This window comes from Somniosus microcephalus, chromosome 19 (genome assembly GCF_052327205.1).
Source record: "Somniosus microcephalus isolate GS21.2 chromosome 19, FLI_Smic_1.0, whole genome shotgun sequence".
NCBI classification, from domain to species: domain Eukaryota; kingdom Metazoa; phylum Chordata; class Chondrichthyes; order Squaliformes; family Somniosidae; genus Somniosus; species Somniosus microcephalus.
The window spans coordinates 15242176-15266218 of NC_141005.1; the positions used below are offsets into that span (position 1 = coordinate 15242176).

Below are 24043 nucleotides of genomic sequence, written 5' to 3' on the forward strand. Positions count from 1 at the left end.
CTGAAGCGCTACCTCCTGATGCACTGTTCCTCAGACAAGTTTGAGATATGATTGTCGCTGGCCATATATTCAGTTTATGTTGCTGTAAAATGTGCCTGTGCTGCACTTTAACCTGCAGCACACCTCATGCCCTCCTCCTCTTCTTCCTTCAGGAAACATGGGTACGGTAGCATAGTGGCTGTGTTACTGGACTAGTAATCCAGAGACATGAAGTTAATGACCGGGAGACAGGAGTTCAAATCCCTACCACGGCAGCTGGGGAATTAAAATTCAGTTAATTAATAAATCTGGAAAAGTGACCATAAAACTATCGGATTGTTGTAAAAACCCATCTGGTTCACTAGTGTCCTTTAGGGAAGGAAATCTGCCGCCCTTACCTGGTCTGGCCTATATTTGACTCCAGACCCACAGCAGTGTGGTTGACTCTTAACTGTTATCTGAAATCACCTAGCAAGCCACTCAGTTGTACCAAATCAGCAGTTCACCACCACCTTCTCAAGGGAAATTAGGGTTAGGCAATAAATGCAGGCAATGAATTTAAAAAAAAGTAGATTTTCCATGGAGAGCCCCATGCCAGCATTTGAAATAAAAGTGCAAAGAAATAACTGAAAACTGGACAACAAATAGGCTCACAATTTCTCCACAAACTAAACTCCCTAGAATGCACCTTCTGAAATAATATAGTTTTCCACTTCAACTTTTAGGATTGTTAAAATGGAGGGCGCAGCTTCCTTCTCTGCATTCCTTTGACACTCTTGACGTTCATAGACACCCTTTACCAACAGGTTCTTCAGACCCTGCGTATACTTCCAGTGCTTAAACTACTCATTATCACATTCAAATTAGCCTCTTGCTAGGTTTAGGGATGAGACCGTCTATACCTGACTAGAAGTGGTAGGGTAACACCAAATGACCAGTGAATCCGCAGCGTCAATTTCCACCCATTCTTCCAGCTCCTCCAATGGTGACTCAACAGCACCACCAATGACATTTTCTAAGTCATACAAAAGTACAACTTAAGGTTATCATAAGCCTTTACCCTTAGCCTACCTTAGTGGTTGACTATCAAGCAATATTCGCAGAGCAGGTCAATTGGCTTTCCTTTGAGGTAGAAATGGTGAGTGTGGGGTGAGGAACTCGGGGAAAAATTGGGTTGCTTTGGGTTGAGAACAGGGGGCGCTAACGGGGCGCGACGCCCCTAGCGCCTGGGCGCGACGCCACTGACGCCTCCCGCGAAATTTAGCAGGATGTTAACGGTGGCGGTAGCCGGTAGCGCCCCGGCTGTAGACTTCGGTCACGCCCCCTGACCTACCACTAGACGATATGTCCGACAGGGCCAGGGTGGCGTCTTTGCGGCCGCGCTAATTAAAGGGCAGGTGCCGGGTGGCCATTTTTTTCTGGGCTGCCTGCCAACACCTGCCCCCTTCCGCTTCTTCCTGCGGGGTGCAGGCCGCGATCGGTTGGCCCGGCGCTCCTCTCGAGTGCTGAGCTGTTTTCACGGCACCCCGTTCCCCGATGGTCCAGCAGGGCCCCGTTGCACGCTGCGCTAGGCCCCTCCCCTTTAATCAGAGGAGGGAGGCCTCCAGTACCGTGGCGCTACGTGCCAACGCGCGTGGCGCAGTTGCGTGTAGTGCCGCGATATTGAGTGGTAACGCCCCAGGAAGGAGGGGAAGCGCGTCTTGTAGCGCCCCGCCTCCTGCTTGGGGCGCTACCATTCAATTTACGCCGTGGGGCGCTAAAGGTAGTCCCGGCGAAGTTAGCGTCCCAAAGGGGGCGTGACCGAATTTTTCCCCCAAATGTTGAAAGAGAAAAACAGCCAAAAATATGAGATACAGTTTATTTTTAAAAACTGCTTATTTGAAGGTGAGAGTGTTCTCAGTGCCTGTGATGAGTGTTTAACTCAAATATATAGTAATTTTCAGATGAAGGAGCACATGAATCATACTTCTTGCATACAGAATAGGGCCTAGAAATTCAGTATAGCCACTTTTGGGGCGGTAAAGTCGGGCGGTCGCTAAAGTTAGCGCCCGCCGGAAACTGCAGGTCACTTCGCCGAAATTCAGTAGATCTGGCCAAGAGTTTGGGCGAGCGCTGAAACTGGCGTTGCACTCCTATCTTCAGGCGCTAAGCCGGCGGTGCGGACTGATAACGCCGAGGCCGGGTGCAGCGCAGGTGCGGTCATGTTTTGATTGACAGCAGACACCCTGACGCCGGCCAGCTCTTAAAGGGGGAAGGGTCGACTTTGTCTGCAGCCATGCCCTGGATAGTGGAGCCCTGCAGCTAGGCCTGAACACTGCTGGTGGACCCAAATAGCACCTGAAGCCATGGAGAAGGCCCGTGAACGAGCGCAGCGCTTCTCCCAGCATGCTTTGAGGGTGCTGGTTAGGGGGTTGGAAAGGTACAAAGAGATCTTGTGCCCGGACAGTGGCAAGAAGGCTCCCAGGAGGCAGTACAGGAGAGCCTGGAGGAAAATCGCCCAGAGGGTGTCAGTCAACAGCGATGTCCCCAGGACTGGTGACCAATGCCGCAAGAAGTACAACGACCTCACTCGGATGGTCAAGGTGAGTACCCTTTCCAGTGTCCTCCTCATCCTTGCATGTGCACCTCACATTATGGGCAAAGGGACCTCAAAGGCCTAATGGCCAGCCCTCCTCCCGCAGCTATGGCACTGGCATGATCCTCAATAGCACTTTCTGCACTTAACACACTGGCCAAGCTATTCGACCATGGGAGGCAGTGCACACAACAACAGGGCACCACACTGGCCAAGCTATTCCACCATGGGAGGCAGTGCACACAACAACAGGCCACCGCAATGTACTTAGAGGCCGTCCTTTCTCTTGCAGGCCAAGATGGCCCGGAATTTGAAGAGCCAGAATGTCACAGGGGGAGGCCGTGCCCAGTTCCAGGAGCTCAGTGAGCTGGAGGAGAGCGTGGCTCGACTCATGCGTGGCCGGGTGGTTGGCCCTGTTGCCATTGGAGATGCCGACCCTGTGCTGCGACCCAATGGTAAGGACATGACCGTTTGGACCTCTCTCGTTCCCCTAGCGCATCAGATCTACATCCTTTGCCACTGTCCGACCAATGCGCTGAATGCCACCACTCATGCCTCCCTTGCTGACGCCCTGTCCTCACTCTAAAGCTACTCTTGTGCCTTCCTGCTTTCAGCTGGTGAGGAGGAGGTCCCTGAAGCAGAGAGTGCCAGACCCTCGGAAGAGGAGCACGACGAGGACCAACAGGAAGGCGGCACATCGGGGGAAGCATCATCTGCGCCAGGGGATGGCAATAGAGGGGACACGTCTTGCCTGGAAGAGAGCCAGGGGGAAGTGTTGCAGGGGGGTGTAGCTCCTGGGCCCAGTGCCATCCAGGCACGCGGGAAGGGTCGGGCAGAACGCCGGCCTTCTCCCCAGAGGGAGAGTCCGGCCTCCAGTCCGGAGACGGACCTCGCCCAGGAGGTGCGCCTCCTTGATCAAATGTCGGCGGATTCGGAGCGGCGCCACAAGGAGTTCATGGGGGTTGTGGGACAGTTGCCTCAGGCCATTGAGTCCCTGGCTCATAGTGTGGCCGCTTTCGGGGAATCACAGGCCAGGGGTGTTGAGCAACTCGCGGCAGCACAGGACAGGGTTGTCGAGCAACTCGCGGCAGCACAGGACAGGGGTGTCCACCAACTCGCGGCAGCGCAGGACAGGGGTGTCCACCAACTCGCGGAAGCGCAGGACGCGAGTCGCGAGTTCATGAGTGGTGCCGTGCAGACACTCACTGATCTGATGCGGGCACAGACCAGGGCAGTTCGGGCACTCACTTCTGCCACACTCGCTGTGTCGCGGAAGCATTGCCAGGGCACCCGCCGCCCTGCTGCAGCACAGCGGTCTGGACTCCACCAGATTGCTGCGCTTGCTGCACTGCCAGCCCGGCCGAGTGCCAGTGTCTCTGGCGAACAGCGAGCGCGTGCCATCAGCCAGCTTGCCCCCATTGCTGCAGCCGCCACTGCAACTCCCCCAGCCAAGGTGCGACGAGCTGCTGCAGAGACTGATGCTGCGCAGCCACAGCTGCAGCAGTCAGCAGCCGGCCCCTCCAGGGCCGGACCTCGTCTAGGCCGACCCCCAAGGGCATCTGCCGTCACGCATTCTGCCCCTCAGGAGCCTTCCCCCAGCCTTGCAACACCCACAGGGCCCAGGTTGAGGCGGAGCAACAGGTCGGGCAGGGGCCGCACAAGGCTGCACAAGGACTCGCCCTCTCGGCACACCCAGTAGAGTATGGTGGCAACGGTGTTTTTTATATGGGGGTGTTTGTGTTGTGGGGGGGCCTTCTTTTGGTAAGGCCGAGGATGAAGGCCAATGGTTTTTTATATGGGGGTGTTTGTGTTCTGTTGTGGGGGGGGCTTCTTTTGGTAAGGCCGAGGAGGAAAGCCAATTGGATGGGCAAGTTTTGTTATTCCTCCCCAGGTTGTGGGAGTGAGATAATCTTTTCACAGTTTTTTGGGGGGTGTTGTCTGTTTTTCTGTTTCATGTGGGAAGGGCCCTGAGTTTGTTAAATAAAGCTTTTTATTTATTCAGCTTGTCCAGGTGTCATGTTTCCAGTGGTTGTTGCGTTAAGCGGCTGAGGGCTTGCGGAGCGGCTGCATTCAGGTGCGTTCATTGCCACAAGCCATTCCCTGACAGGGGGCCTAGAAGTGTCGTTCAATAAGCCGCCGGCGGACGGCCCTTGGACCTTGTGGCTCCCTCCTGGCCTGGTACTCCTCCTCCTCCTCCTCCTCCTCATGGTCCTCCTGCGCGTCCTCCTGAGGTGGTGGTGCTACGTCAGGTGGCAGTGCCTGAGTCCTGCGGATAGCCAGGTTGTGCAGCATACAGCAAACGACGACGAACTGGGAGACTCTATCCGGCGAATACTGTAGAGATCCGCCGGAGCGATCCAGGCAGCGGAACCGTTGCTTGAGGACGCCAATCGTTTGCTCTATGATGTTCCTTGTGGCTTGATGGCTTTCGTTGTATGCCTCCTCCGCAGGGGTCCTGGGCGCGTGGAGCGGGGTCATGAGCCATGTACACAAAGGGTAGCCCTTGTCCCCAATAAGCCATCCCCTTGGTGGAGGCTGTGCCTGGAACATGTCAGCCACAGTAGTCTGGCGCAGGATAAATGCATCGTGGCTGCTTCCTGGAAAGCGGGCATTGACAGCTAGGATGCGCTGCCTGTGGTCACACACCAGCTGTACATTGAGGGAATGGTAGCCCTTCCGGTTGCGGTAATCCTCAGCATTGTCGATAGGTGCCCGCATAGCCACATGCGTGCAGTCAATGGCGCCCTGCACCATGGGGAAGTCCGCGATCCTGCCAAATCCGACTGCACGCTGCTCCTGCCTCTCTAGGGTCATGGGGAAGGAGATGAATTGGTGTCTCCTCGCGAAAAGGGCATCGGTGACCTGCCGGATGCAGCGATGCGCGGCGAACTGGGAGATGTTAGCTATGTCCCCAGCAGTGGCTTGGAAGGAGCCGCTTGCATAAAAGTTCAGAGCCACCGTGACCTTCACTTCCACTGAGAGAGACGTCCTGCACATCAGCTGCGGACGCAGATCTCGGTGAAGCAGCTGGCAGATCTCTGCAACCGCCTCCCTTCTGAAGCGCAGCCTCTTAACACACTGCACGGCAGTCATGGTGAGATAGGACACCTGCTGCCGGTATTCCCTGAGTGGGTAAGGCCTACGTTGCCGACGCCTGATGGCCCCTCTGCGTCTAGGCATGGCTGGCCCTCTCACACAGCGTCTGCGAGCCCTTCGCACATAATGCTGCAACTGAGGGTTGCCACCCCATACAGCCCCCATAATAAACTTGCAAACAGTGAAATCACAATGAATCAAATTTCCAAGCTCTGGCCAGAAGCCAAAAATACCTCTCCTATGTTGTCCCAAATCAGTAAGCTCTGTTCCTTGGTCTCTGTCCAGAAATCCAAAGCACTAAAGTCATTGCAGCAAAATGGCTGGGCTTTATAGGTCAGTGTAAGTGCCCTTTAATTAGCGCTCCCCGAGGCCCGCAGGGCCTCTGTTGCGTTCCACTTCACAGTTCTTAACAGCGCCACGCCCACATTGGGCGGGCGCCACTGAATTTCCGGTTTGGGGCGCACAAACAGCGTTGCACGACGAAATGACGTCATAAGCTGCGCGCGCAGCTGAGCGGGCGCAAACACTTTGCGCCGGCGCTAAATGACAACTGAAGTTGGGCGTAGGCGCAGTTCGTTCTGCGCCCAGGCGCTAAGTGCCTAGCGCTGGAAATCTACCCCTCTTATGGCGTTAACGGCTGGCGAACGCAACTGAATTTCTAGGCCTAGGTCTTCCCAGGAATCAATTACAGAAATGTAAGGGACTGGAGAAAATCTGAAAGTGAAAGTACAATCTTTGATGTGCAACTTCACTACCCCTAGTTCCTGCAAATCCATTGGCAGGATAGGCGCACCAACGTCAATGTTCTCGCTCAGGCCAACATCCCCAGCATCGAAGCTTTGACCACGCTCGATCAGCTCCGATGAACGGGTCGCATCGTCTGCATGCCCGATACGAGACTCCCAAAACAAGTGCTCTACTTGGAACTCCGACACGGCAAGAGAGCCCCAGGTGGGCAGAGGAAACGCTTCAAGGACAGCCTCAAAGCCTCCTTGAAAAAGTGTAACATCCCCACCGACACCTGGGAATCACTGGCCAAAGACCGCACAAAGTGGAGGAGAAGCATCTGGGAAGGCGCCAAACACCTCGGGTCTCTTTGCCGGGAGCAAGCGGAAGCCAAGCGCAAGCAGCGCAAGGAGCGCACATCAACCCAAGCACCCCACCCACCCGCCCCTTCAATCACCGTCTGCCCCACCTGTGACAGAGACTGTAGGTCCCGCTTTGGACTCATCAGTCACCTGAGAACTCATTTCTAGTGTGGAAGCAAGTCATCCTCGGTTCCAAGGGACTGCCTAAGAAGGAGAAGAGATATTGTTTAAATAATTAGACTGATAACATCTAGTGAAAACACATCAGTACTGCATTTTACTCTCTAATTTCCTCCACTCCTTCCTTAAGGCACTGACTTGTGCTGGACTGCCATTATCTCGCCAAAATGGTCATTGTGTGTGAGCCTAGAGAGCGGCTGATCCTGTCTAAACCTGACAGCCACACAAATTCACGTTCCAGCGATGATTACTAATTAGCAATTATGAGCGGCTGCTGGATTAATCCTCCCCCCCGGCCAAGTATGGCTGGCACCAATTTGGTCCCTCTGCTGCAGCTGCCTCGATCATTTTCCTTTCCAAAAATAAACAATAAAATGAAGACATGGAGGTAACCATTTTATCAAAGTGGAACTGCTGACATTTAACCTTTTTTTAAAAAAGATTTTCATCCCTGTAGTCAGCAGACTTTGCAAGTAAGCTGAATGCAGGTGAGTGGATGGTGACTGTGTCATCAAAGAACCTTGGCAGTCAAACATTTTTGTGTCTGTTGCACTGTACGTTCTGCTATCAGTAAATAAAATGGGTAAGGCAATTATTCTCCTTGTGGCTTAGTGCATAAATGCACTGCATGGTATAGCTCCAGACCATATAGATCAGAAGGTCATAGCAAAATACTGCGGATGCTGGAAATCTGAAATTAGAAACAGAAAACGCTGGAAAAACTCAGCAGGCCAGGCAGCATCCGTGGAGAGAGAAACAGAGTTAACGTTTCAGGTCTGGGACCCTTCATCAGAACTGGAAAAAGCTGGAGATGTGACAGATATTAAGCAGGTGCAGAGACAGGAGGGGAGGAAGAAATTGAAGGAATATACTGTGCTTATGTAAGAGGCAGGAAAGATAAAATGTTGCAAATGGGAATGGCAAAATCATACAGAATGAAAAATGGGGGCAGGGGTTATAGTTTGAAACTGTTGAACTCAATGTTGAGGCTAGAAGGCTGTAAAGTGCCTAATCGAAAGATGAGGTGCTGTTCCTCGAGCTTACGTTGAGCTTCATTGGAACAGTGTAATAGGCCTGTCTCTGCACCTGCTTAGTATCTGTTACATCTCCAGCTTTTTCCAGTTCTGACGAAGGGTCCCAGACCTGAAACGTTAACTCTGTTTCTCTCTCCACGGTGCTGCCTGGCCTGCTGAGCGTTTCCAGTGTTTTCTGTTTGTTATTTTAGATCAGAAGGCCCCTTGGGTTTGATCCCCAGTCTCTGCTGAGCTACAATTGGTTTCAGTGCTCCTAGGTTCCTGCTGCTGATCGCTGCTCAGGAACCCCCGCTGGAAAATGTACATTTGTGGATGTTGGGTTAGGACAGGGTTGGGCCCACATGTGATACCTCTCTTAATTAAGTAGCCTCCTGACACTCAGTGTCAGCTTACACATGGCGAATGGTTACTTGGGTGAGGTACCAAAAGCTGTCAGCATCTATTCAGCCACAGGCCCTGAGGTTCCTGGTGGGGCCTCTGGGGGAATGGGTCAATGGGCAGATCGGAACCTCTGTCTGCACCATCTTGACCCTATCTGGGAACACGGTCATTTAAACCTTCTGGGTGGGGTCCTGTGGTGCAATGGGGGCGCCCATTTGAGCGGGACGGGGAGGGATTTTGTTGCGGTACCTTGCTGTTTTATTAATATTTGTTTCTCCTGCTGGTTTTGGTAATGCAATCGATCACTCTCTGGTTACATTTAATTAAAAAGGTTAAATTATGAGGACAGGTTGCGTAGACTAGGCTTGTATTCCCTTGAGTATAGAAGGCTAAGGGGCGATCTAATTGAGGTGTTTAAGATGATTAAAGGAGTTGATAAGGTAGATCGAGAGAAACTATTTCCTCTGGTGGGGGGAGTCCAGACCAAGGGGGCGTGACCTTAAAATTAGAGCCAGGCCGTTCAGGGGTGATGTCAGGAAGCACTTCTTCACACAAAGGGTAGTGGAAATCTGGAACTCTCTCCCCAAAAAGCTGTTGAGGCTGTGGGGTGTAAGACTTGCAGAATTACCCCTCGCCCCGTCCAACAGGTTATAGAGTTCGGACTTGAGACTTATGAGAAATTACACCAGACACACTGGTTCTGTCTTTAACCTTTTATTGTTCCTAAGACAGATTCAAAACCCCACCCACTGTTCGAGCAGTTCACCAATAATATTACAGGAAATCAGACATACACCCACCCGCTGATGATCCGTCCAGCGTTGATTGTAGGTCCTCGTAGGTGATAAGACTGGCCAGGCCCCTCCTTCCGACTGCTGTTTGATCCTCCTAGGCGAGATGACAGGCCAAGCCACCTTCTTCTGACTGCAGTGCTGATATTCTTTAGCCACTGTGCTTTATACAGCTTTCCTTGCGTTTTGTCGTAAATCAATCATTCAGAGATAGTGAAATGTTCCTTTAATGTTGGTCTGAGCTGTTTGAGATGTCAAATGTTTACATTAACTCATCCTGTGTGACTTATCCTTATCACAGCCCCAAATTGTTCATTCACTCCTAAAGTTTACAAAGGTGGCAGAAAACCACTTGGTTCGGTTCATGAGTTACGTCGTATTCTGCATTTCAAAACTTCAAAGATTTGACTTCTCCCCTTTAACCACAGAAAAAGCCATCAGAGACATGGGGCTCGAATTTCCAAGCCCCGTGGAGGCGGGTTTGGAGGCGGGAGCGGTGGGAAAATTGCAGAATCGGGGGGCAGGAACACATTCCGCCCCCAACCCGCCTCCATGCCAATGTCCCAGGAGGCGGGTACCCGACCTGTGCTGGGAGCCACCTCCCCGAGGCGGGAAGGGGATTAGTGCCAATTAACTGCCTGTTAACAGGTAGTTTTTTGCCTAATCCCTATTTTTAGCCCTGAAGTGTGGGCTGTCCGATGGCTCTGAACCACGCCAAGTTAGCGAAGCGGAGCGGGGGTTGGAGGGGCCGAGATGTCCAGTGTGCAGGTGAGTGATGGGTGCATGTGTGCAGAGGTAAGTGTGTGAGGTAAGTGTAAAGTGTTTTAATAAGTTTTACTTACCTTTACTTTCTCCTGCAGGCTCCCTTCCTTCAGGTCTCGGGAGTCCCTCAGTTCACCGGCACAGAAAGCAGAATGGCCGCTGAACTGTCAAAAGCTGCAGCCTCTGCTTTCTGGTCTGGCGAGATCTCTAACTGAGTCTGAGTAGAAGGACTCAAGTTAGAAGACAGATTGTCAGTGTTTGACAGCTTCACAGAGCTGTCAAACGCTGGTTTTTCATCTGTCAAAAGCTCTTGACAGATGAAATGTCAATCGCTGACGTCACCAGTAACCAGGTGTCCCTTAATTGGCCTGCTGAGCCCGCTGGGCGGGCTTAACAAGGTCAATCAAGGGAAAATAGCGTGGGTTGGCCACAATTCGATGGAGGCGGGACTACAACCCAAAAAGTGGGAGTCCTGCCTCCAAAAGCTCCCCATTGACAAAATCGAGCCCATGATGTCTACAAATCTAAGGGGGTTTGTTTATCTCTGTTGACTATCATTACCCCCTGCAGTCACAACCATGTTTCCTGCTTTATCAGTGAAAGACTGCTTGTTACATTTACCAACTTTATTTCACTTTGTAAAACCTTTTTTACCTGGCAAAGCATTTCAAGAAATATTAGAAATTAAGGGTCTGTATATACTTTCTACAGTGGTCAATTTAAAACTTCAAAACTGAGATCGATAGATTTTTATTAGGCCAGAGTATTAAGGGTTACGGAACCAAGGCAGGTAGATGGAGTCGAGCTACGGATCAGCCGTGATCTAACTGAACGGTGGAAGAGCTTCGAGAGAAACATAGAAACACAGAAACATAGAAGATAGGAGCAGGAGTAGGCCATTCAGCCCCTCGAGCCCGCTCCGCCATTCAATGATCATGGCTGATCATCCAAACTCAGTACCCTGTCCCTGCTTTCTCCCCATACCCCTTGATCCCTTTAGCCTTAAGAAATATATCTAACTCCTCCTTGAATATATTTAATGAATTGGCCTCCACTGCCTTCTGTGGTAGAGAATTCCACAGTTCACCACTCTCTGGGTGAAGAAATTCCTCCTCATTTCTGTCCTAAATGCCTTACCCCTTATCCTTAGATTGTGACCCCTGGTTCTGGACTCCTCCACCATCGGGAACATCCTTCCTGCATCTAGTCTGTCTAGTCCTGTTAGAATTTTATAAGTTTCAATGAGATCCCCTCTCATTCTACTAAACTCCAGCGAGTATAAGCCTAATCGACCCAATCTCTCCTCATATGTCATTCCTGCCATCCCAGGTATCAGTCTGGTGAATCTTCGCTGAACTCCTTCCATGGCAAGAACATCCTTCCTCAGATAAGGCGACCAAAACTGCACACAATTTTGAGGCTGTATGGCCTACTCCTGTTCCTATGTTCCCATGATTGCATAGCCAAAACCAGCAGTTGAATTTTAAACCCCTGTTCACCCTATTAATGCTGGACATCGGAAGATGCACAGTCATCCCTACCACCCAGGTGTTGCTAAGGGAGCACGTGAGGAATCAATGATGTACTTATGCTGCTGCTCCCGAAAGTGCTGGACTTCTGACGGAACCCTGGGGGTAATGGGATCGGTCCCAAATTCCCTGCTGCCAATGTGGCCAAAAAACTGCCCCCCTGTCCCAGGGCCCAGAGATTTCAGGGCCACGCAGTCCAGCACTTTTAGGGGAAGGGTAGAAATGAATGAAGCTAGCGGTTCAAAGTACCATTTAATCCAATTTACACATTGCTCCTGTTGTTATTACTGCCACTGATGAAGCTTCGTTCTTTCTGTGCACAGACCCCAAAGAAAGAAAGAGGATCACATTATAGAGACGACACCTGTAAAACCATCTGCAGAACGTACATGCGTACCAGTCCAGAGGATCTGAAGGAGCAGAATATGAAAATTGCTAATTCACTATTCGCCGCCACATTTTCACTCTTTATGGATAAAATCAAAAAACAAGACACGCTTGCAGAAAAATTAGGAATTGCTCTTTGTGGCCCAAGACAGTGTTTCGAAGAGTGCAGCTCACAGGAATGGACAAATGGACAACTTGATTACCCCGAGGCCCATTCGGACGCTCAGAACCGAGGCCAGTCGAGGAGTGGCGCTAAATCTGGCGCAGTTTTGCCCAGGTTGAATTCCAGACGGGGCACAAAAAAGAGCAGCGGGCGGAACAGCCAACAAGCTTCAGCCTGTGTTAAGCATTGTGTAGATGCCACTACACATGCCAGATCTACTCCCACTGTTCTGCCAAAATTATGATTTTGGTTGCATATTTAAACATCTAATACTGAATTCCTCTCTCTCTCCCTCGCTAGAAATAGACAGATTGTGCCATAGTGCAATGTGAAAATGTTTTTTTTTGAGTTCATGTGAGAGGGATAGGGAGACACGGAGAGAGAGAGAGAGGAAGAAAGGAAAAGTGTTCATGTATTTTATTATTTTGGTTACTAATAATAGTCTGCTCCTCTCTTTTATTTTGATAACTGTTATTTAACTTTTTGGCCTTCACAGTGCTGTCACTGTTACAGTACGAGCATCTTGAAAATACTCTTAAAAGAGAACAGCACTGCGGAAGGAAAAGTGGCCAGCCAGATGTGCTAACTCTGCCAGCTGTTACTGTGTTGGTAGCACACGCTGCGAGAGACAAACTATTCCCAATTGGTCTTCAAAAAGACACCAGTGGGAGGTTGATTATCAATTAATTAGTGTCTTGCTGCTTGAATACTTCCCCGTCTGACACTTGTGTGAAATGGTCAGTCTCCTAGTCCTTCAGTTAAACAGGTTTATTAGCAGCTTCGAGAACAAGTCAGAGCAAGTAACTGATGTTACTCCAGCTGGAAATTAAAGATATAATTCCTCGCCCCTTCCCTTCCATCAGGTCTGGTTCAATTCTTATTGCACCTCGGATTCTGATCAGACTGGAGTATCCAGGTCAATTTTATCTCTGCCAATAGCTTACGTAAATCTACCATTAGAATTGTTAAATGCAAACTTTATTGAAAAGAGGCATCAGCTGCTGCCTTCTTGACTCTCCCCCCTCAGCAGCCAATCCTTGTTGTCCCCTGACGTAAGTTCTGTGATTCCTTTTTTCCCCCTATACCCATGATGTAATTCCTAGCTCTTCCATCTTTTTTGACTTGCTTCCCATCTCCAGGTCTAACCTTAATAAAGAAACTTCCTGTTTTACCATTGAGCCAGACATCGACTTATAGTTATATGCGATATATAATTCATTTGAAATTTAGCCTTATACAAAATTGTGACCCTCCCCCACCCCCGGTCCTGCCTAACTTATTCAAATACAACAAATTGTCAGCTTGAACACAATCTATTCCCTTCATCATCTTATAAACCTCAATCAGATCAGAAACAACTAGCCCATGAATGATCTCCGGATGTAGTTAGCCTCTGATTAACCTCAAGATCTACTTATTTATAGCAATGAGGCCCGGTTGTCTTAAAGGGACATGCCACGTTGTACACAGGTCCATCTTGGTAACAGAATACAGGAAACTCTTTCTTATCCGGCACCGACGGGACCGGCGTGGTGCCGGTTGATCAAAAAGTCCGGATTACAGAGAGGTATACTTACCAAGGTACGAGAGCCCCGTACACAGCCACAGATCCAGGCGTCCCTGTTGCATAGCAACAGGTGCAGGAACCCCGGTTACATGGCCACAGATCCAGGAACCCCGGTTACACGGCCACTAATGTGAAGTAAAACTTAACTGAACCTACTCCTAAATTTTGCCGGTTAAGAGAGATTTCCAGTTATTTAGGTGCCGGTAAATCGAGAGTTTCCAATACATTATGTATTATATGATTTAATGCTTCTGTCCTTATAAGAGTATACCCTCTAAATTCCCATGAGACCTGCCACAGGAAATCTGTTCGCATAATCAAACGTGACTGTTTTTAAAAAAAATATTTACCTTTGTGTGGAATGCTCTTAACTGGTGTTGTTCAATCAAAGGTGATATGTAATATATTTCAAAGGGAAGGAATTGTCCAGCGATTCAATGTCAGAAATAACTTGGTTGACCGCCATCACAAATTCAACCTTTCAAGCTTTTGCGGAAATCCCCAATATTCCTCCGGTCCTACTTCACACGACATCTTGAGGCTGAAACTGTAAAAGAAATACAGCACTGTTAAGATTACGGGAAACAGCTGTTGAGGATATTACTTCATACATAGTATGAAAAGTAACAGATGTCTCTGTGTGAACCAAAGGCAATAATCAGCTCTCGAGGTCCAGGTAACAGTGGTGTCATTTGAATCCCCTGACTGGGTGACTACCTTACAATTCAGAAAGATGCCTATTCTTCTCATTCTACACTGATACTTTGGTGTAGTACCGAGGGAGTGCTGCACTGTCAGAGGTGCTGTCTTTTCGATGAGATGTTAAACTTGAGGCCCTGTCTGCTCGCTCAGGTGGATGTAAAAGATCCCATGGCACTATTTGAATAAGAGCTGGTAAGTTCCTCTGGTGTCCTGGTCAATAGCTATTCCTAAACCAACATCACTAAAATAGATTATCTGGTGATTTATCTCATTGCTCTTTGAGAGACCTTGCTGGGTGTAAATTGTCTGCCGTGTTTACTTACATTACAACAGTGACCACACTGAAAAAGTGCTTAAATGGCTGTAAAGTGCTTCGGGACATTCTGAAGTCGTGAAAGGAACTGTATGAAGGCAAGTTCTTTGTTGGCAACATTAGGAAATTTACACCAACACAAGAGACAAATTGCAAATCCACCTGTGCAGGTGAAGCCGTGTTTAAGAATGATATGCATTAGTAGATTACATTTTAAAGCAGAATGACTGTCACTGCTAACTAACTTGCCTTACCAACAATTTTCCATATTAGATTAAATGTATGATTTTTGCAGAATATTTTAACAGCTAGATTGTTAATTTGAAATATAAAGTATATTAAATATAAAGTGGTAACAGAAGACTGTGTGTCCTCATTCAAAATAGTGCATAAAATATGAAGTATTTGTATATTTTCCAATGAGATTGCGAGAATAAAGGTTTAAAACTAAGAATTATTAGAAACCAGAGAGTTGGAGAAGGTCCCTGTTGTCAGTTTGATTGGCACCTTCTCTTTCAGTCTCTCTGGGGGACTCTGTCCCCATGATGCTGTACTACACTGACTGGTCTTACGTTTTTGTGCGGTTACCCATGGCACACTTTAAAGCTTTAAGCTCTTGCATCATTGGCTCAAAGGAAGGGCTTCCTTACGATCCATGTGTGGGATTAATGAATAAGCTGTAAAGTGGATATACAACAACAACTTGCATTTATATAGCGCCTTTAACACAGTAAAATGCCCCAAGACGCTTCACAGGACCGACTATCAAACAAAATTTGACACCGAGCCACATAAGGAGATATTAGGACAGATGACCAAAAGCTTGGTCAAAGAGGTAGGTTTTAAGGAGGGTGTTAAAGGAGGAGAGAGAGGTAGACAGGTAGAGAGGATTAGGGAGGGGAATTCCAGAGTTTAGGGCCTTGGCAGCTAAAGGCACGGCCACCAATGGTGGAGCAATTAAAATAGGGGATGCACAAGAGGCCAGAATTGGAGGAGCGCAGAGATCTCAGAGGGTTGTAGGGCTGGAGGAGGTTACTGAGATAGGGAGGGGATATATGGCAACATCTACTGTTCAGTGAATTGGAGAGGAAGTGGCCCTCATGGTGGTATGGCTCTATATAGGGGAAAAATTCAGTTGGTTTGCGCCTCCCGTTAGCGCCTTAAGAGGGCGCTAATGGGGCGTAAAGCAACTAGCACCCGGGCGTGGCGATGTTTGCGCCGCTCACGAAATTAACTAGACATTTTGCGGCGGCGCTAAACACTACCGCCACGATCTCCTGCGCCGGCAGATCGTGACGTCAGTCGAGTGTGCAACGCCCCGGTAGCACCCCGGACCGGATATTGAGTGGCGCCCCCTGCCTTACCGCCTGCCGCTAGCAATGACAGGTTGAGGGGAGCGTTTTGCAATCAGGAAGGGACTAGGAGAGCGCTATTTAAAGGCGACTGCTTCCTGCCTTTTTTTGTTGGTGACATTTTTGCACCACGCATTCTGAGAGAGAGAGAGAGAGAGACTTCTGGAGAGATTCAACGCTGTGTGAAGGAGTTTTGGGTACTGAGCAGCACTTTGCAGGTTCATTTTGATTTGCCCTTCCTTGTATCGATCTAGAAGAGACTGTGGGGGCTGCACGCTGAGCTCTTCCCCTGGGTCTCTCCATTGTTCTTTCCAGCAGATTTGATGTACAGGTCTCTCCAGGCCGAGATTCAAGACTGCAATGAGTAGGATGTGGATGGAGAGCAAGATCAACCCTCCCCTTTAAGAATTGGCCGGTGCCATTGTGTCTGTGTTCCATTGCTGACTGACATCACATGAGCTTCGCCAGCGTTCTGAGGTAGCGCCTCGCTCCTCGGCCTTTGCGCCTTAAGACAGGTGTGTAGTGCCTGATTTAGCGCTCCAATCACCTCCAGGGGCGATAAAAGCCAAGTTTGCAGTCAGAGGCGATAATTAGCGCCAGGCATTAATCTTTGCGCCCGGCCAATAATTGTGCCCCAAATGGAGCGATATTGAATTTCTCCCCCTCTCTTTGCCAATCCTCTTACATCCAGACCTGGGTTAACATGTTTGTGTAAGCCTTGTATGAAGCATTGGACTTGGATATCTAGAATACCAAGCTTGCGAGCATGTCCTGTGCAGGTTCTTGCATCACACTGAAGACAGGTGTCTGTCATATAGGCTTGAACAGATAGATGCCAGAAGGTCAGGTTGCAAACATGTTCACATATACCCAAGGTTCAGTATCTTTCATGATTGGTTTGTAGAGTCAAGCAATTGTTGCTGAAGCTTTGCCCTCCTAATCTGCAAATCCATACATTTATCAGAAGGATGGTGGCAATGCACTCACACATCTTATGCTCACCATGCCATTCATGAGAAAGTGCTAGTATCTAAAAGGTCATTGAACTGAAACGTTAACTCCGTTCCAGTTCTGATGAAAGGTCATCGACCTGAAATGTTAACTCTGTTTCTCTCTCCACAGATGCTGCCCTGACCTGCTGAGTATTTCCAGCATTTTCTGTTTTTTATTTCAGATTTCCAGCATTCGCAGTATTTTGTTTTTGTCCAAGTACCTAATGTCTGACTAGCAAGGGCTCAAATCAGAGCTTGTCAGTTCTCTGATGGCCAGCTGGTGACACTCCTCCTTTGAAAGGGGGTTTAGGTCTTTGGAGTTGGAAGTGTCTCCAAGATGGTATGCCTGGTATTGGGAGATTGGAATCAAGTCAATCCCCTCTGATCTGTTACTTGAACCAGGCCAATAGACTGCAGGCACTGATGATAGACATAGAAGATAGGAGCAGGAGTAGGCCATTCGGCCCCTCGAGCCTGTTCCACCATTTAATGAGATCATGGCTGATCATCCAAATTCAGTACCCTATAGAAACATAGAATAATGATGATTAAACAGTCAGACTGGTTGATGTGACATGGAGCAGTGGACCTGCCAGTTCCAACTAAATCTGAGAAAACCATGCAAACGAACGTGGGTTGCCATTTTGGGTGTAAAAGAAAAGTGTCCATTTATATAGTGCTTCACAGTGTGGGAGACTACGGTCTCCCGCGTAAAGAAATAGGCAACACAGCGAGCTACAAGAAATAGGTCTTTACTCCAACTCTCACAATACAGTACTGAATTCGTAAAGCCCGCGAGCCTGTGATGACTCACGGATTGGTCACCTGCTGGAACCTGATTGGTTTTCCTTCTCTCAGCAGCAGGCAAGTCTGAACATGCCTTATTCCTCTCAGCTTGCAACTATCTTGCGGGGGGAGGGGAATACAGCAGTTAAAAGGGGATTATACAGGTTTATCTACATACACACAGTGTTTCCCCAATGTGGCAACGCCACATATGCCCCCCCAGAATCCTCGTTAACTGTAAAAGTCAGTCTCTGCGGAGGTTTGACCAAACGGCCGTAGCGGCTGTAGTAGCCATCTGGCGTGTGAGGAGGGCTGTCTGGGAGGTCGGCCGGTTGGTTCGTCGGCTGGTCAGGCGGCTGGTCTGCTGGTGGGCTGGCTGGACGGGCTGCCGGCGAAGGTGGGGCGGCGGCCGGGAAGTAAGGTTCTGGCGTGTCTTGGTCCTCTTGTGGGGCCGCCGCCAACGCGGGAGGTCTGCCCCGCCGTGGGGGAAGAGCCGGACGAACCGGGAAGCTGAGGTCCAGGTGCGCCGGTTTGAGGCGGTCTACTGAAATAAGGTCCGGCTTCCCGCCGACGTCGATAAGAAAAGCTTTGTCCCCCGTCTCCAATACTGAGAAGGGGCCGGTGTATGGTGCCTGCAGCGGGCCTCTGTGCGCGTCCCGGCGCACGAAGACGAACTCCGCATGTCGTAAGTCCCGAGGCACGTAGGACAGCTGCGGGCCGTGTTGCGAAGTGGGCACTGGACGGAATTGCTGGGCCGTGTCCTGGTGCAGGGAAAGCTGCCTGGCGGCCGACCACGGCTCCGTTGTCAGGGGGAGGAAGTCGCCTGGTACTCTGAGCGGTTGGCCGTAGACCATCTCGGCCGCGGAGGCGCGGAGGTCCTCTTTGGGCGCGGTGCGCAATCCCAGGAGGACCCAGGGTAGTTTGTCGATCCAGCTGGTGTCGGCCAGGCTGGCGCGGAGGGAGGCTTTCAAGGAACGATGAAAGCGCTCGCAGAGCCCGTTGGCCTGCGGGTGGTAGGCTGTTGTCCTGTGCAACTTGGTGCCGAGGCCGGCGATGATGGCATTCCACAAGTGGGAGGTGAACTGGGGGCCTCTGTCCGAGGATATGTCGGTCGGCACGCCGAACTGGGCCACCCATGTCGAGACGAATGCTCGCGCGACATCGGTCGTGGTGGTGGAGGCGAGGGGAACCACCTCGGGCCATCTGGTGGTGCAGTCGACGATCATGAGCAGGTGTGTGAAACCGTGCGACAGCGGCAAGGGGCCTACCAGATCGACGTGGACATGGTCGAAACGCCTCTCGGGCACCGGGAAACACTCCAATGGCGCCTTGGTGTGCTGCTGGACCTTAGCGCGCTGACACGCCACGCATGTGTTGGTCCAGTCTCTCACATCCTTGTGGAGTCCAGGCCAGACGAACTTGGCGGACATGAGTTTCTGAGACGCACGCATCCCTGGATGTGAGAGGCCGTGGATGATGTCGAAAACTCGCTTGTGCCAGGCGGATGGGATGACCGGCCTAGGCGAAGGGACTGAGACGTCGCACAGGAGGGTTGTGCCGGCTGCGTGGAAGTGGATGTCGGCCAGGGTGAGGCTGGTGGGTGACGTCCTGGGGGCCTGGATCTCCGCGTCGGCGGCCTGGTCTCTCGCTATGCTGGCGTAGTCGACGCCCAGGTGCACTGCGTGGAGCGAGGGTCTTGAGAGGCAGTCGGCCACCAAATTGTCCTTGCCGGCGACGTGGCGGATGTCCGTGGTGAACTCCGAGATGAAGTTGAGTCGGCGCTGTTGGCGCGCGGACCAGGGTTTGGCCATGGCGAAAGTGAGCGGCTTGTGGTCCATGAATGCAGTGAATGGCCGGCCTTCCAGGAGGAAACGGAAGTGTCGGATTGCCAGGAACAGGGCCAGGAGCTCTCTGTCGAACGTGCTGTAGGCCTGCTCGTTCTTGCGCAGCTGTCGGCTGAAAAATGCCAGTGGCTGCCACGCGCCTTTGACCCACTGTTGCTGGACAGCGCCGACGGCGTAATCCGAGGCGTCCGTGGTGAGGGCGGTCTTGGCGCCCGGGATGGGGTGGGCCAGTAGTGTGGCGTTGGCCAAGGCGCTTTTGGTCTGGTGGAAGGCTGTCGCCATCTCGCTGGACCAGGTGAGTTGTTCTTTGCCCGTTTTGCCCCTGGTGGCTTCGTAGAGGGGGCGCATGAGTGAGGTGGCCTTGGGCACGAAACGGTGATAGAAATTGACCATCCCCAAAAATTCCTGCAGTGCCTTGACCGAGGTGGGCTGGGGAAAGTCCGCCACCGCCTGCACCTTGGAAGGTAGGGGAATGGCTCCCCTTGGCGAGATTCTGTGGCCGAGAAAGTCAATTTGGGCTGCTCCGAACTGGCATTTGGCCGGGTTGACGATTAGCCCGTGTTGGCTGAGGCGCTGGAAAAGGGAGCGCAAATGCGCGATGTGCTCGGCCTTGCTGGTGCTGGCCATGAGGATATCGTCCAGATAGACGAACAGGAAGCTCAGGTCCCGTAGGACGGAATCCATGAGCCGTTGGAAGGCCTGTGCGCCGTTCTTGAGCCCGAAGGGCATACGCAGGAACTCGAACAGTCCGAAGGGGGTGATGACCGCCATCTTCTGGACGTCTGCGTGGTGGACGGGGACCTGATGGTAGCCGCGAATCAGGTCGACCTTGGAAAAGACGGACTTTCCTGCTAGGTGTGCCGAAAAGTCTTGGATGTGCGGAATGGGGTATCTATCGGGTGTGGTGGCATCGGTGAGCCATCTGTAGTCGCCGCAGGGGCGCCAGCCATCGCCCGGCTTGGGCACAATGTGGAGGGGGGACGACCAGGGGCTGTTCGAGCGGCGGATGATGCCCAGTTTCTCCATCGTGGCGAATTCGTCCTTGGCCACCGCCATCTTGGTTGGGTCCAGCCGTCTGGCTCGGGCGAACACTGGTGGTCCCGTAGTGGCGATGTGGTGCTCGACACCATGCTTGGCTGCCGCGGCTGAGAAGGTCGGTTGTGTGAGCCTCGGGAAATCTGTGAGTAGGCGGGCGTAGTCGTCATCCGCCGGGGCAGAGCAGGACCCGACGAGGGCCGGGCTGTTGCTCTGCTGGCAGGCCAGTGAAGCGAAAGTTGCTGCGTCGATCAGGCGCCTGTCGCGGACGTCGACCAGGAGTCCGTGGGCGCAAAGAAAATCGGCGCCCAGCAAGGGATGTGCCACCGAGGCCGTCACGAAATCCTACGTAATTCGCTGGCCGTTGAAACAAACCTCGGCCCGTCGCTTTCCAAAAGTAGCGATGGCTGTGCCATTTGCCGCCACGAGGGGTGGGCCGCTGCAGCCTGCCTGGATGTCCAGCTGGGAGGCAGGAATTATGCTGCATTGGGCTCCGGTGTCGCAAAGGAATCTGCGCCCTGAAAGGGAGTCGGTTATGTACAGCAGTTTACCTGCGGTGCTGATGGCCATCGTGGCGGCGGGGTTGCGGTCGAGCGGGCCTAGACGGCGGCGTGGGGCTGGCGCGTTGGGCCGGGCGGCCATCTTGGTTTGATCGAAAGAGCAGGGTGCTCTGCAGCGTTGGGCCTTGTGGCCAAAACGCGCATGGTAGTAGCATAGTTCTGCGGCCTGGCGTGGCGGTGCGCGCTCGGTGGTGTCGGGGGGCCTCGCGGCTGCACAGCCGAGTTGGGCGACGGCGAAGACTTTGTCCGCGGCGGCTGCCAGTTGTACGCAGTCTGTGATCGGGGACCCCGCGAGGGCAGTCTGTACCTGCTGAGGAAGCAGGCTGAGGAAAAGGGCCCGAAACAAGAAGCACTGCGGTTCAGAGCCCAGGAGCGCGAGCATCCGGCTCATCAACTGGGTGGGGGTAGAGTCGCCGAGGCCTGGTAGTGAAAGAAGCCTACGGGCCCTCTCCTCCCCGGACAGGCCGTAAGCCTGCAGCAAGCGGCCCTTAATGGTTGAATACTTGCCGGTCTGTGGTGGGTTCCCCAGCAGGTCGAGAACTTCGGCGGCGGTGGAGCTTGCTAGTGCTGAGACTACGTGGAGGTACCTTTCTTCATCGTCTTGAACCCTGCGAAGGGTGAATTGGGCCTCCGTGTGCGCGAACCAAGCTGGTGCTTGGTGTTCCCAGAAGGTGGGGAGCTTCAAGGACGCGGCGCCGGCCGACATCGGGCTGCTGCTGGTTGCCGTCGGGTCGTTGCTGGCCTCTGTAGGGCTACGTGAGTCGGGGGCTTCGGCCGCCGACATTCGGGGTCACCAACCCGCGTAAAGAAATAGGCAACACAGCGAGCTACAAGAAATAGGTCTTTACTCCAACTCTCACAATACAGTACTGAATTCGTAAAGCCCGCGAGCCTGTGATGACTCATGGATTGGTCACCTGCTGGAACCTGATTGGTTTTCCTTCTCTCAGCAGCAGGCAAGTCTGAACATGCCTTATTCCTCTCAGCTTGCAACTGTCTTGCGGGGGAGGGGAATACAGCAGTTAAAAGGGGATTATACAGGTTTATCTACATACACACAGTGTTTCCCCAACAGCATGGTTACATATGCGAACTTGGCAGCCAATTTACATACAGCAAGACCCTACAAAGAGCAATGAAATGTGTTTATTTCCGTGGTGTTGGTGCCGAGGGGAAAATGTTGGCCAGGACACTGGCAGAACTCCTTGTTCTTCTTTGAAACAGGTCAGCTGGAGTGTTGCCTTACATGATGTGCTCAAGTACCGGAGTGGAAGCTTGAGCCCACAGCCTTTCTACTCAAGAGGTGAGAATGCTGCCAACTGAGCCATACTGACACCAGGTCTTCGCCCAGGATGTTGACCTGTATTTTTATTCTCTTTTTAAGACTGGTAGACCTACCACAATTTCCTCTTTTCATTTCAGAGCTGAAAGTTTTATTTTCCCCATTTCTCAGTTTTCTTGCTCTCTTCCCTTGTGTGCGCACTGGATACATTTCACTATTTTGGCCATCTGCTCACTCCTTTAATGTCTTTACCTTGTCTTGAGACAATCTTTTGCATTAGGGTCCTGTGTTTCTATTAAGTAGTGTGCAGGCCATTCAACCCAGTAACTTCCTCTGTGATTGGAATATCTGTTGTTTTCTTTCCCTCCTTTTCTTCCAACCTGAATAAGACCCTTCCAATATCAGTCAGTGCCAAGGATCTAGACCCAGGACTAATGTTCCCCCCCAATGTTTGGGTGCTCGGCCCCTTTAACAGGCTGTACGGCCTATTCAGTTTTGTGCATGCGCAAAATTTAACATTGGAAAAGTTGGTACTGGGCTGTGCGGAACCAGCAGAGAGCTGTGCGTCCGCGCAGCTTAGGGGTAACGTTGCCCAGGACCTTAAACCTTACAAATGAAAAGACTTGCATTTATATAGCACCTTTCACGACCTAAGGACGTCCCAAAGCTCTTTACAACCAATGAAGTACTTTTTGAAGTACTTAATCCGCATCCCATATGGATTCCAACTTAAATTCCACCCTTCACAGCATCCGCAGTATAATATTCTGCTGTTGTTTTTAGTACTTTTTGAAGTGTAGTCACTTGTAATGTGGGAAACGCAGCAGCCAATTTGCGCACAGCAAGCTCCCACAAACAGCATTGTGATAGAGACCAGATAATGTGTTTTAGTGATGTTGATTGAGGGATAAATATTGACCAGGACACCGGGCAGAACTCCCCCCTGCTCTTCTTTGAAATAGTGCCGAGGGATCTTTTACGTCCACCTGAGAGAGCAGACAGGGCCTCAGTTTAACGTCTCATCTGAAAGACGGCACCTCTGACAGTGCAGCATTCCCTCAGCCCTGCACTGGGAGCGTCAGCCTGGATTATGTGAACAAGTCTCTGGTTTGAATGACTTTCAGGGATATTTTCAGGTAGCCAATGGCCAAAACCCATTCCTATTCCTGGCAACACACCTTCTCCGGAGGTAGGCAAAAGCACTCTCAAGCCATTAGCTCTCCCCTTGACCTGCGACTCATCCGTAACATCCAATAGCGAAAGGCGACGTGTGACCAGTTTCCCCCACCCCCAGGCCAGTTGACTGATAGCCGGGTAAAGGGACCGTCTTTTCAGCGAACGTCCAATGAACGGAGAGAGCTTCGGCCCGGCATTGATTGACACGGCGGTCGGACCAATAGAAAGGCAGGTCATCCGCGCGACACGGTTGGGGGGGGAACGCCCAACTCGCGGAGGCACTGTCCAATCAGGAAGGAGCAGACCGCCTCCCTGTCAGGTGCTGGCAGCCGCTGGTTGGTTGAAGGGTGCCGGCGCGGGAGTGGTGGGCGGGGCTCGAGGGAGGGCTGGCAGCCGCTGGTTGGTTGAGGCGTGCCGGCGCGCGAGTGGTGGGCGGGGCTCGAAGGAGGTCTGGCAGCCGCTGGTTGGT

General features: G+C 51.5%; 1 protein-coding gene and 1 long non-coding RNA gene across 2 annotated transcripts in view; one reads left to right on the top strand and one right to left on the bottom strand.

Annotated features, from left to right (window-relative positions):
• LOC147103571 (uncharacterized) overlaps nucleotides 1–13137 on the top strand; it is a 25820-nt gene extending 12683 nt beyond the window's left edge. The window contains exon 2 of the mRNA XM_086012015.1: nucleotides 11739–13137. Coding sequence (XP_085868141.1) covers nucleotides 11739–12209 — 471 coding nt within the window. The 3' untranslated portion in view covers nucleotides 12210–13137. The remainder of the gene's footprint in view (nucleotides 1–11738) is intronic.
• Nucleotides 11655–23752, bottom strand: LOC147103572 (uncharacterized). The gene is made up of 3 exons (XR_015081794.1): nucleotides 23577–23752; nucleotides 13883–14079; nucleotides 11655–11825 (listed from the first exon to the last, which is right to left on the bottom strand). It is a non-coding gene; the product is annotated as an uncharacterized LOC147103572 (long non-coding RNA).
• Nucleotides 23753–24043: the final 291 nt, after the last annotated feature.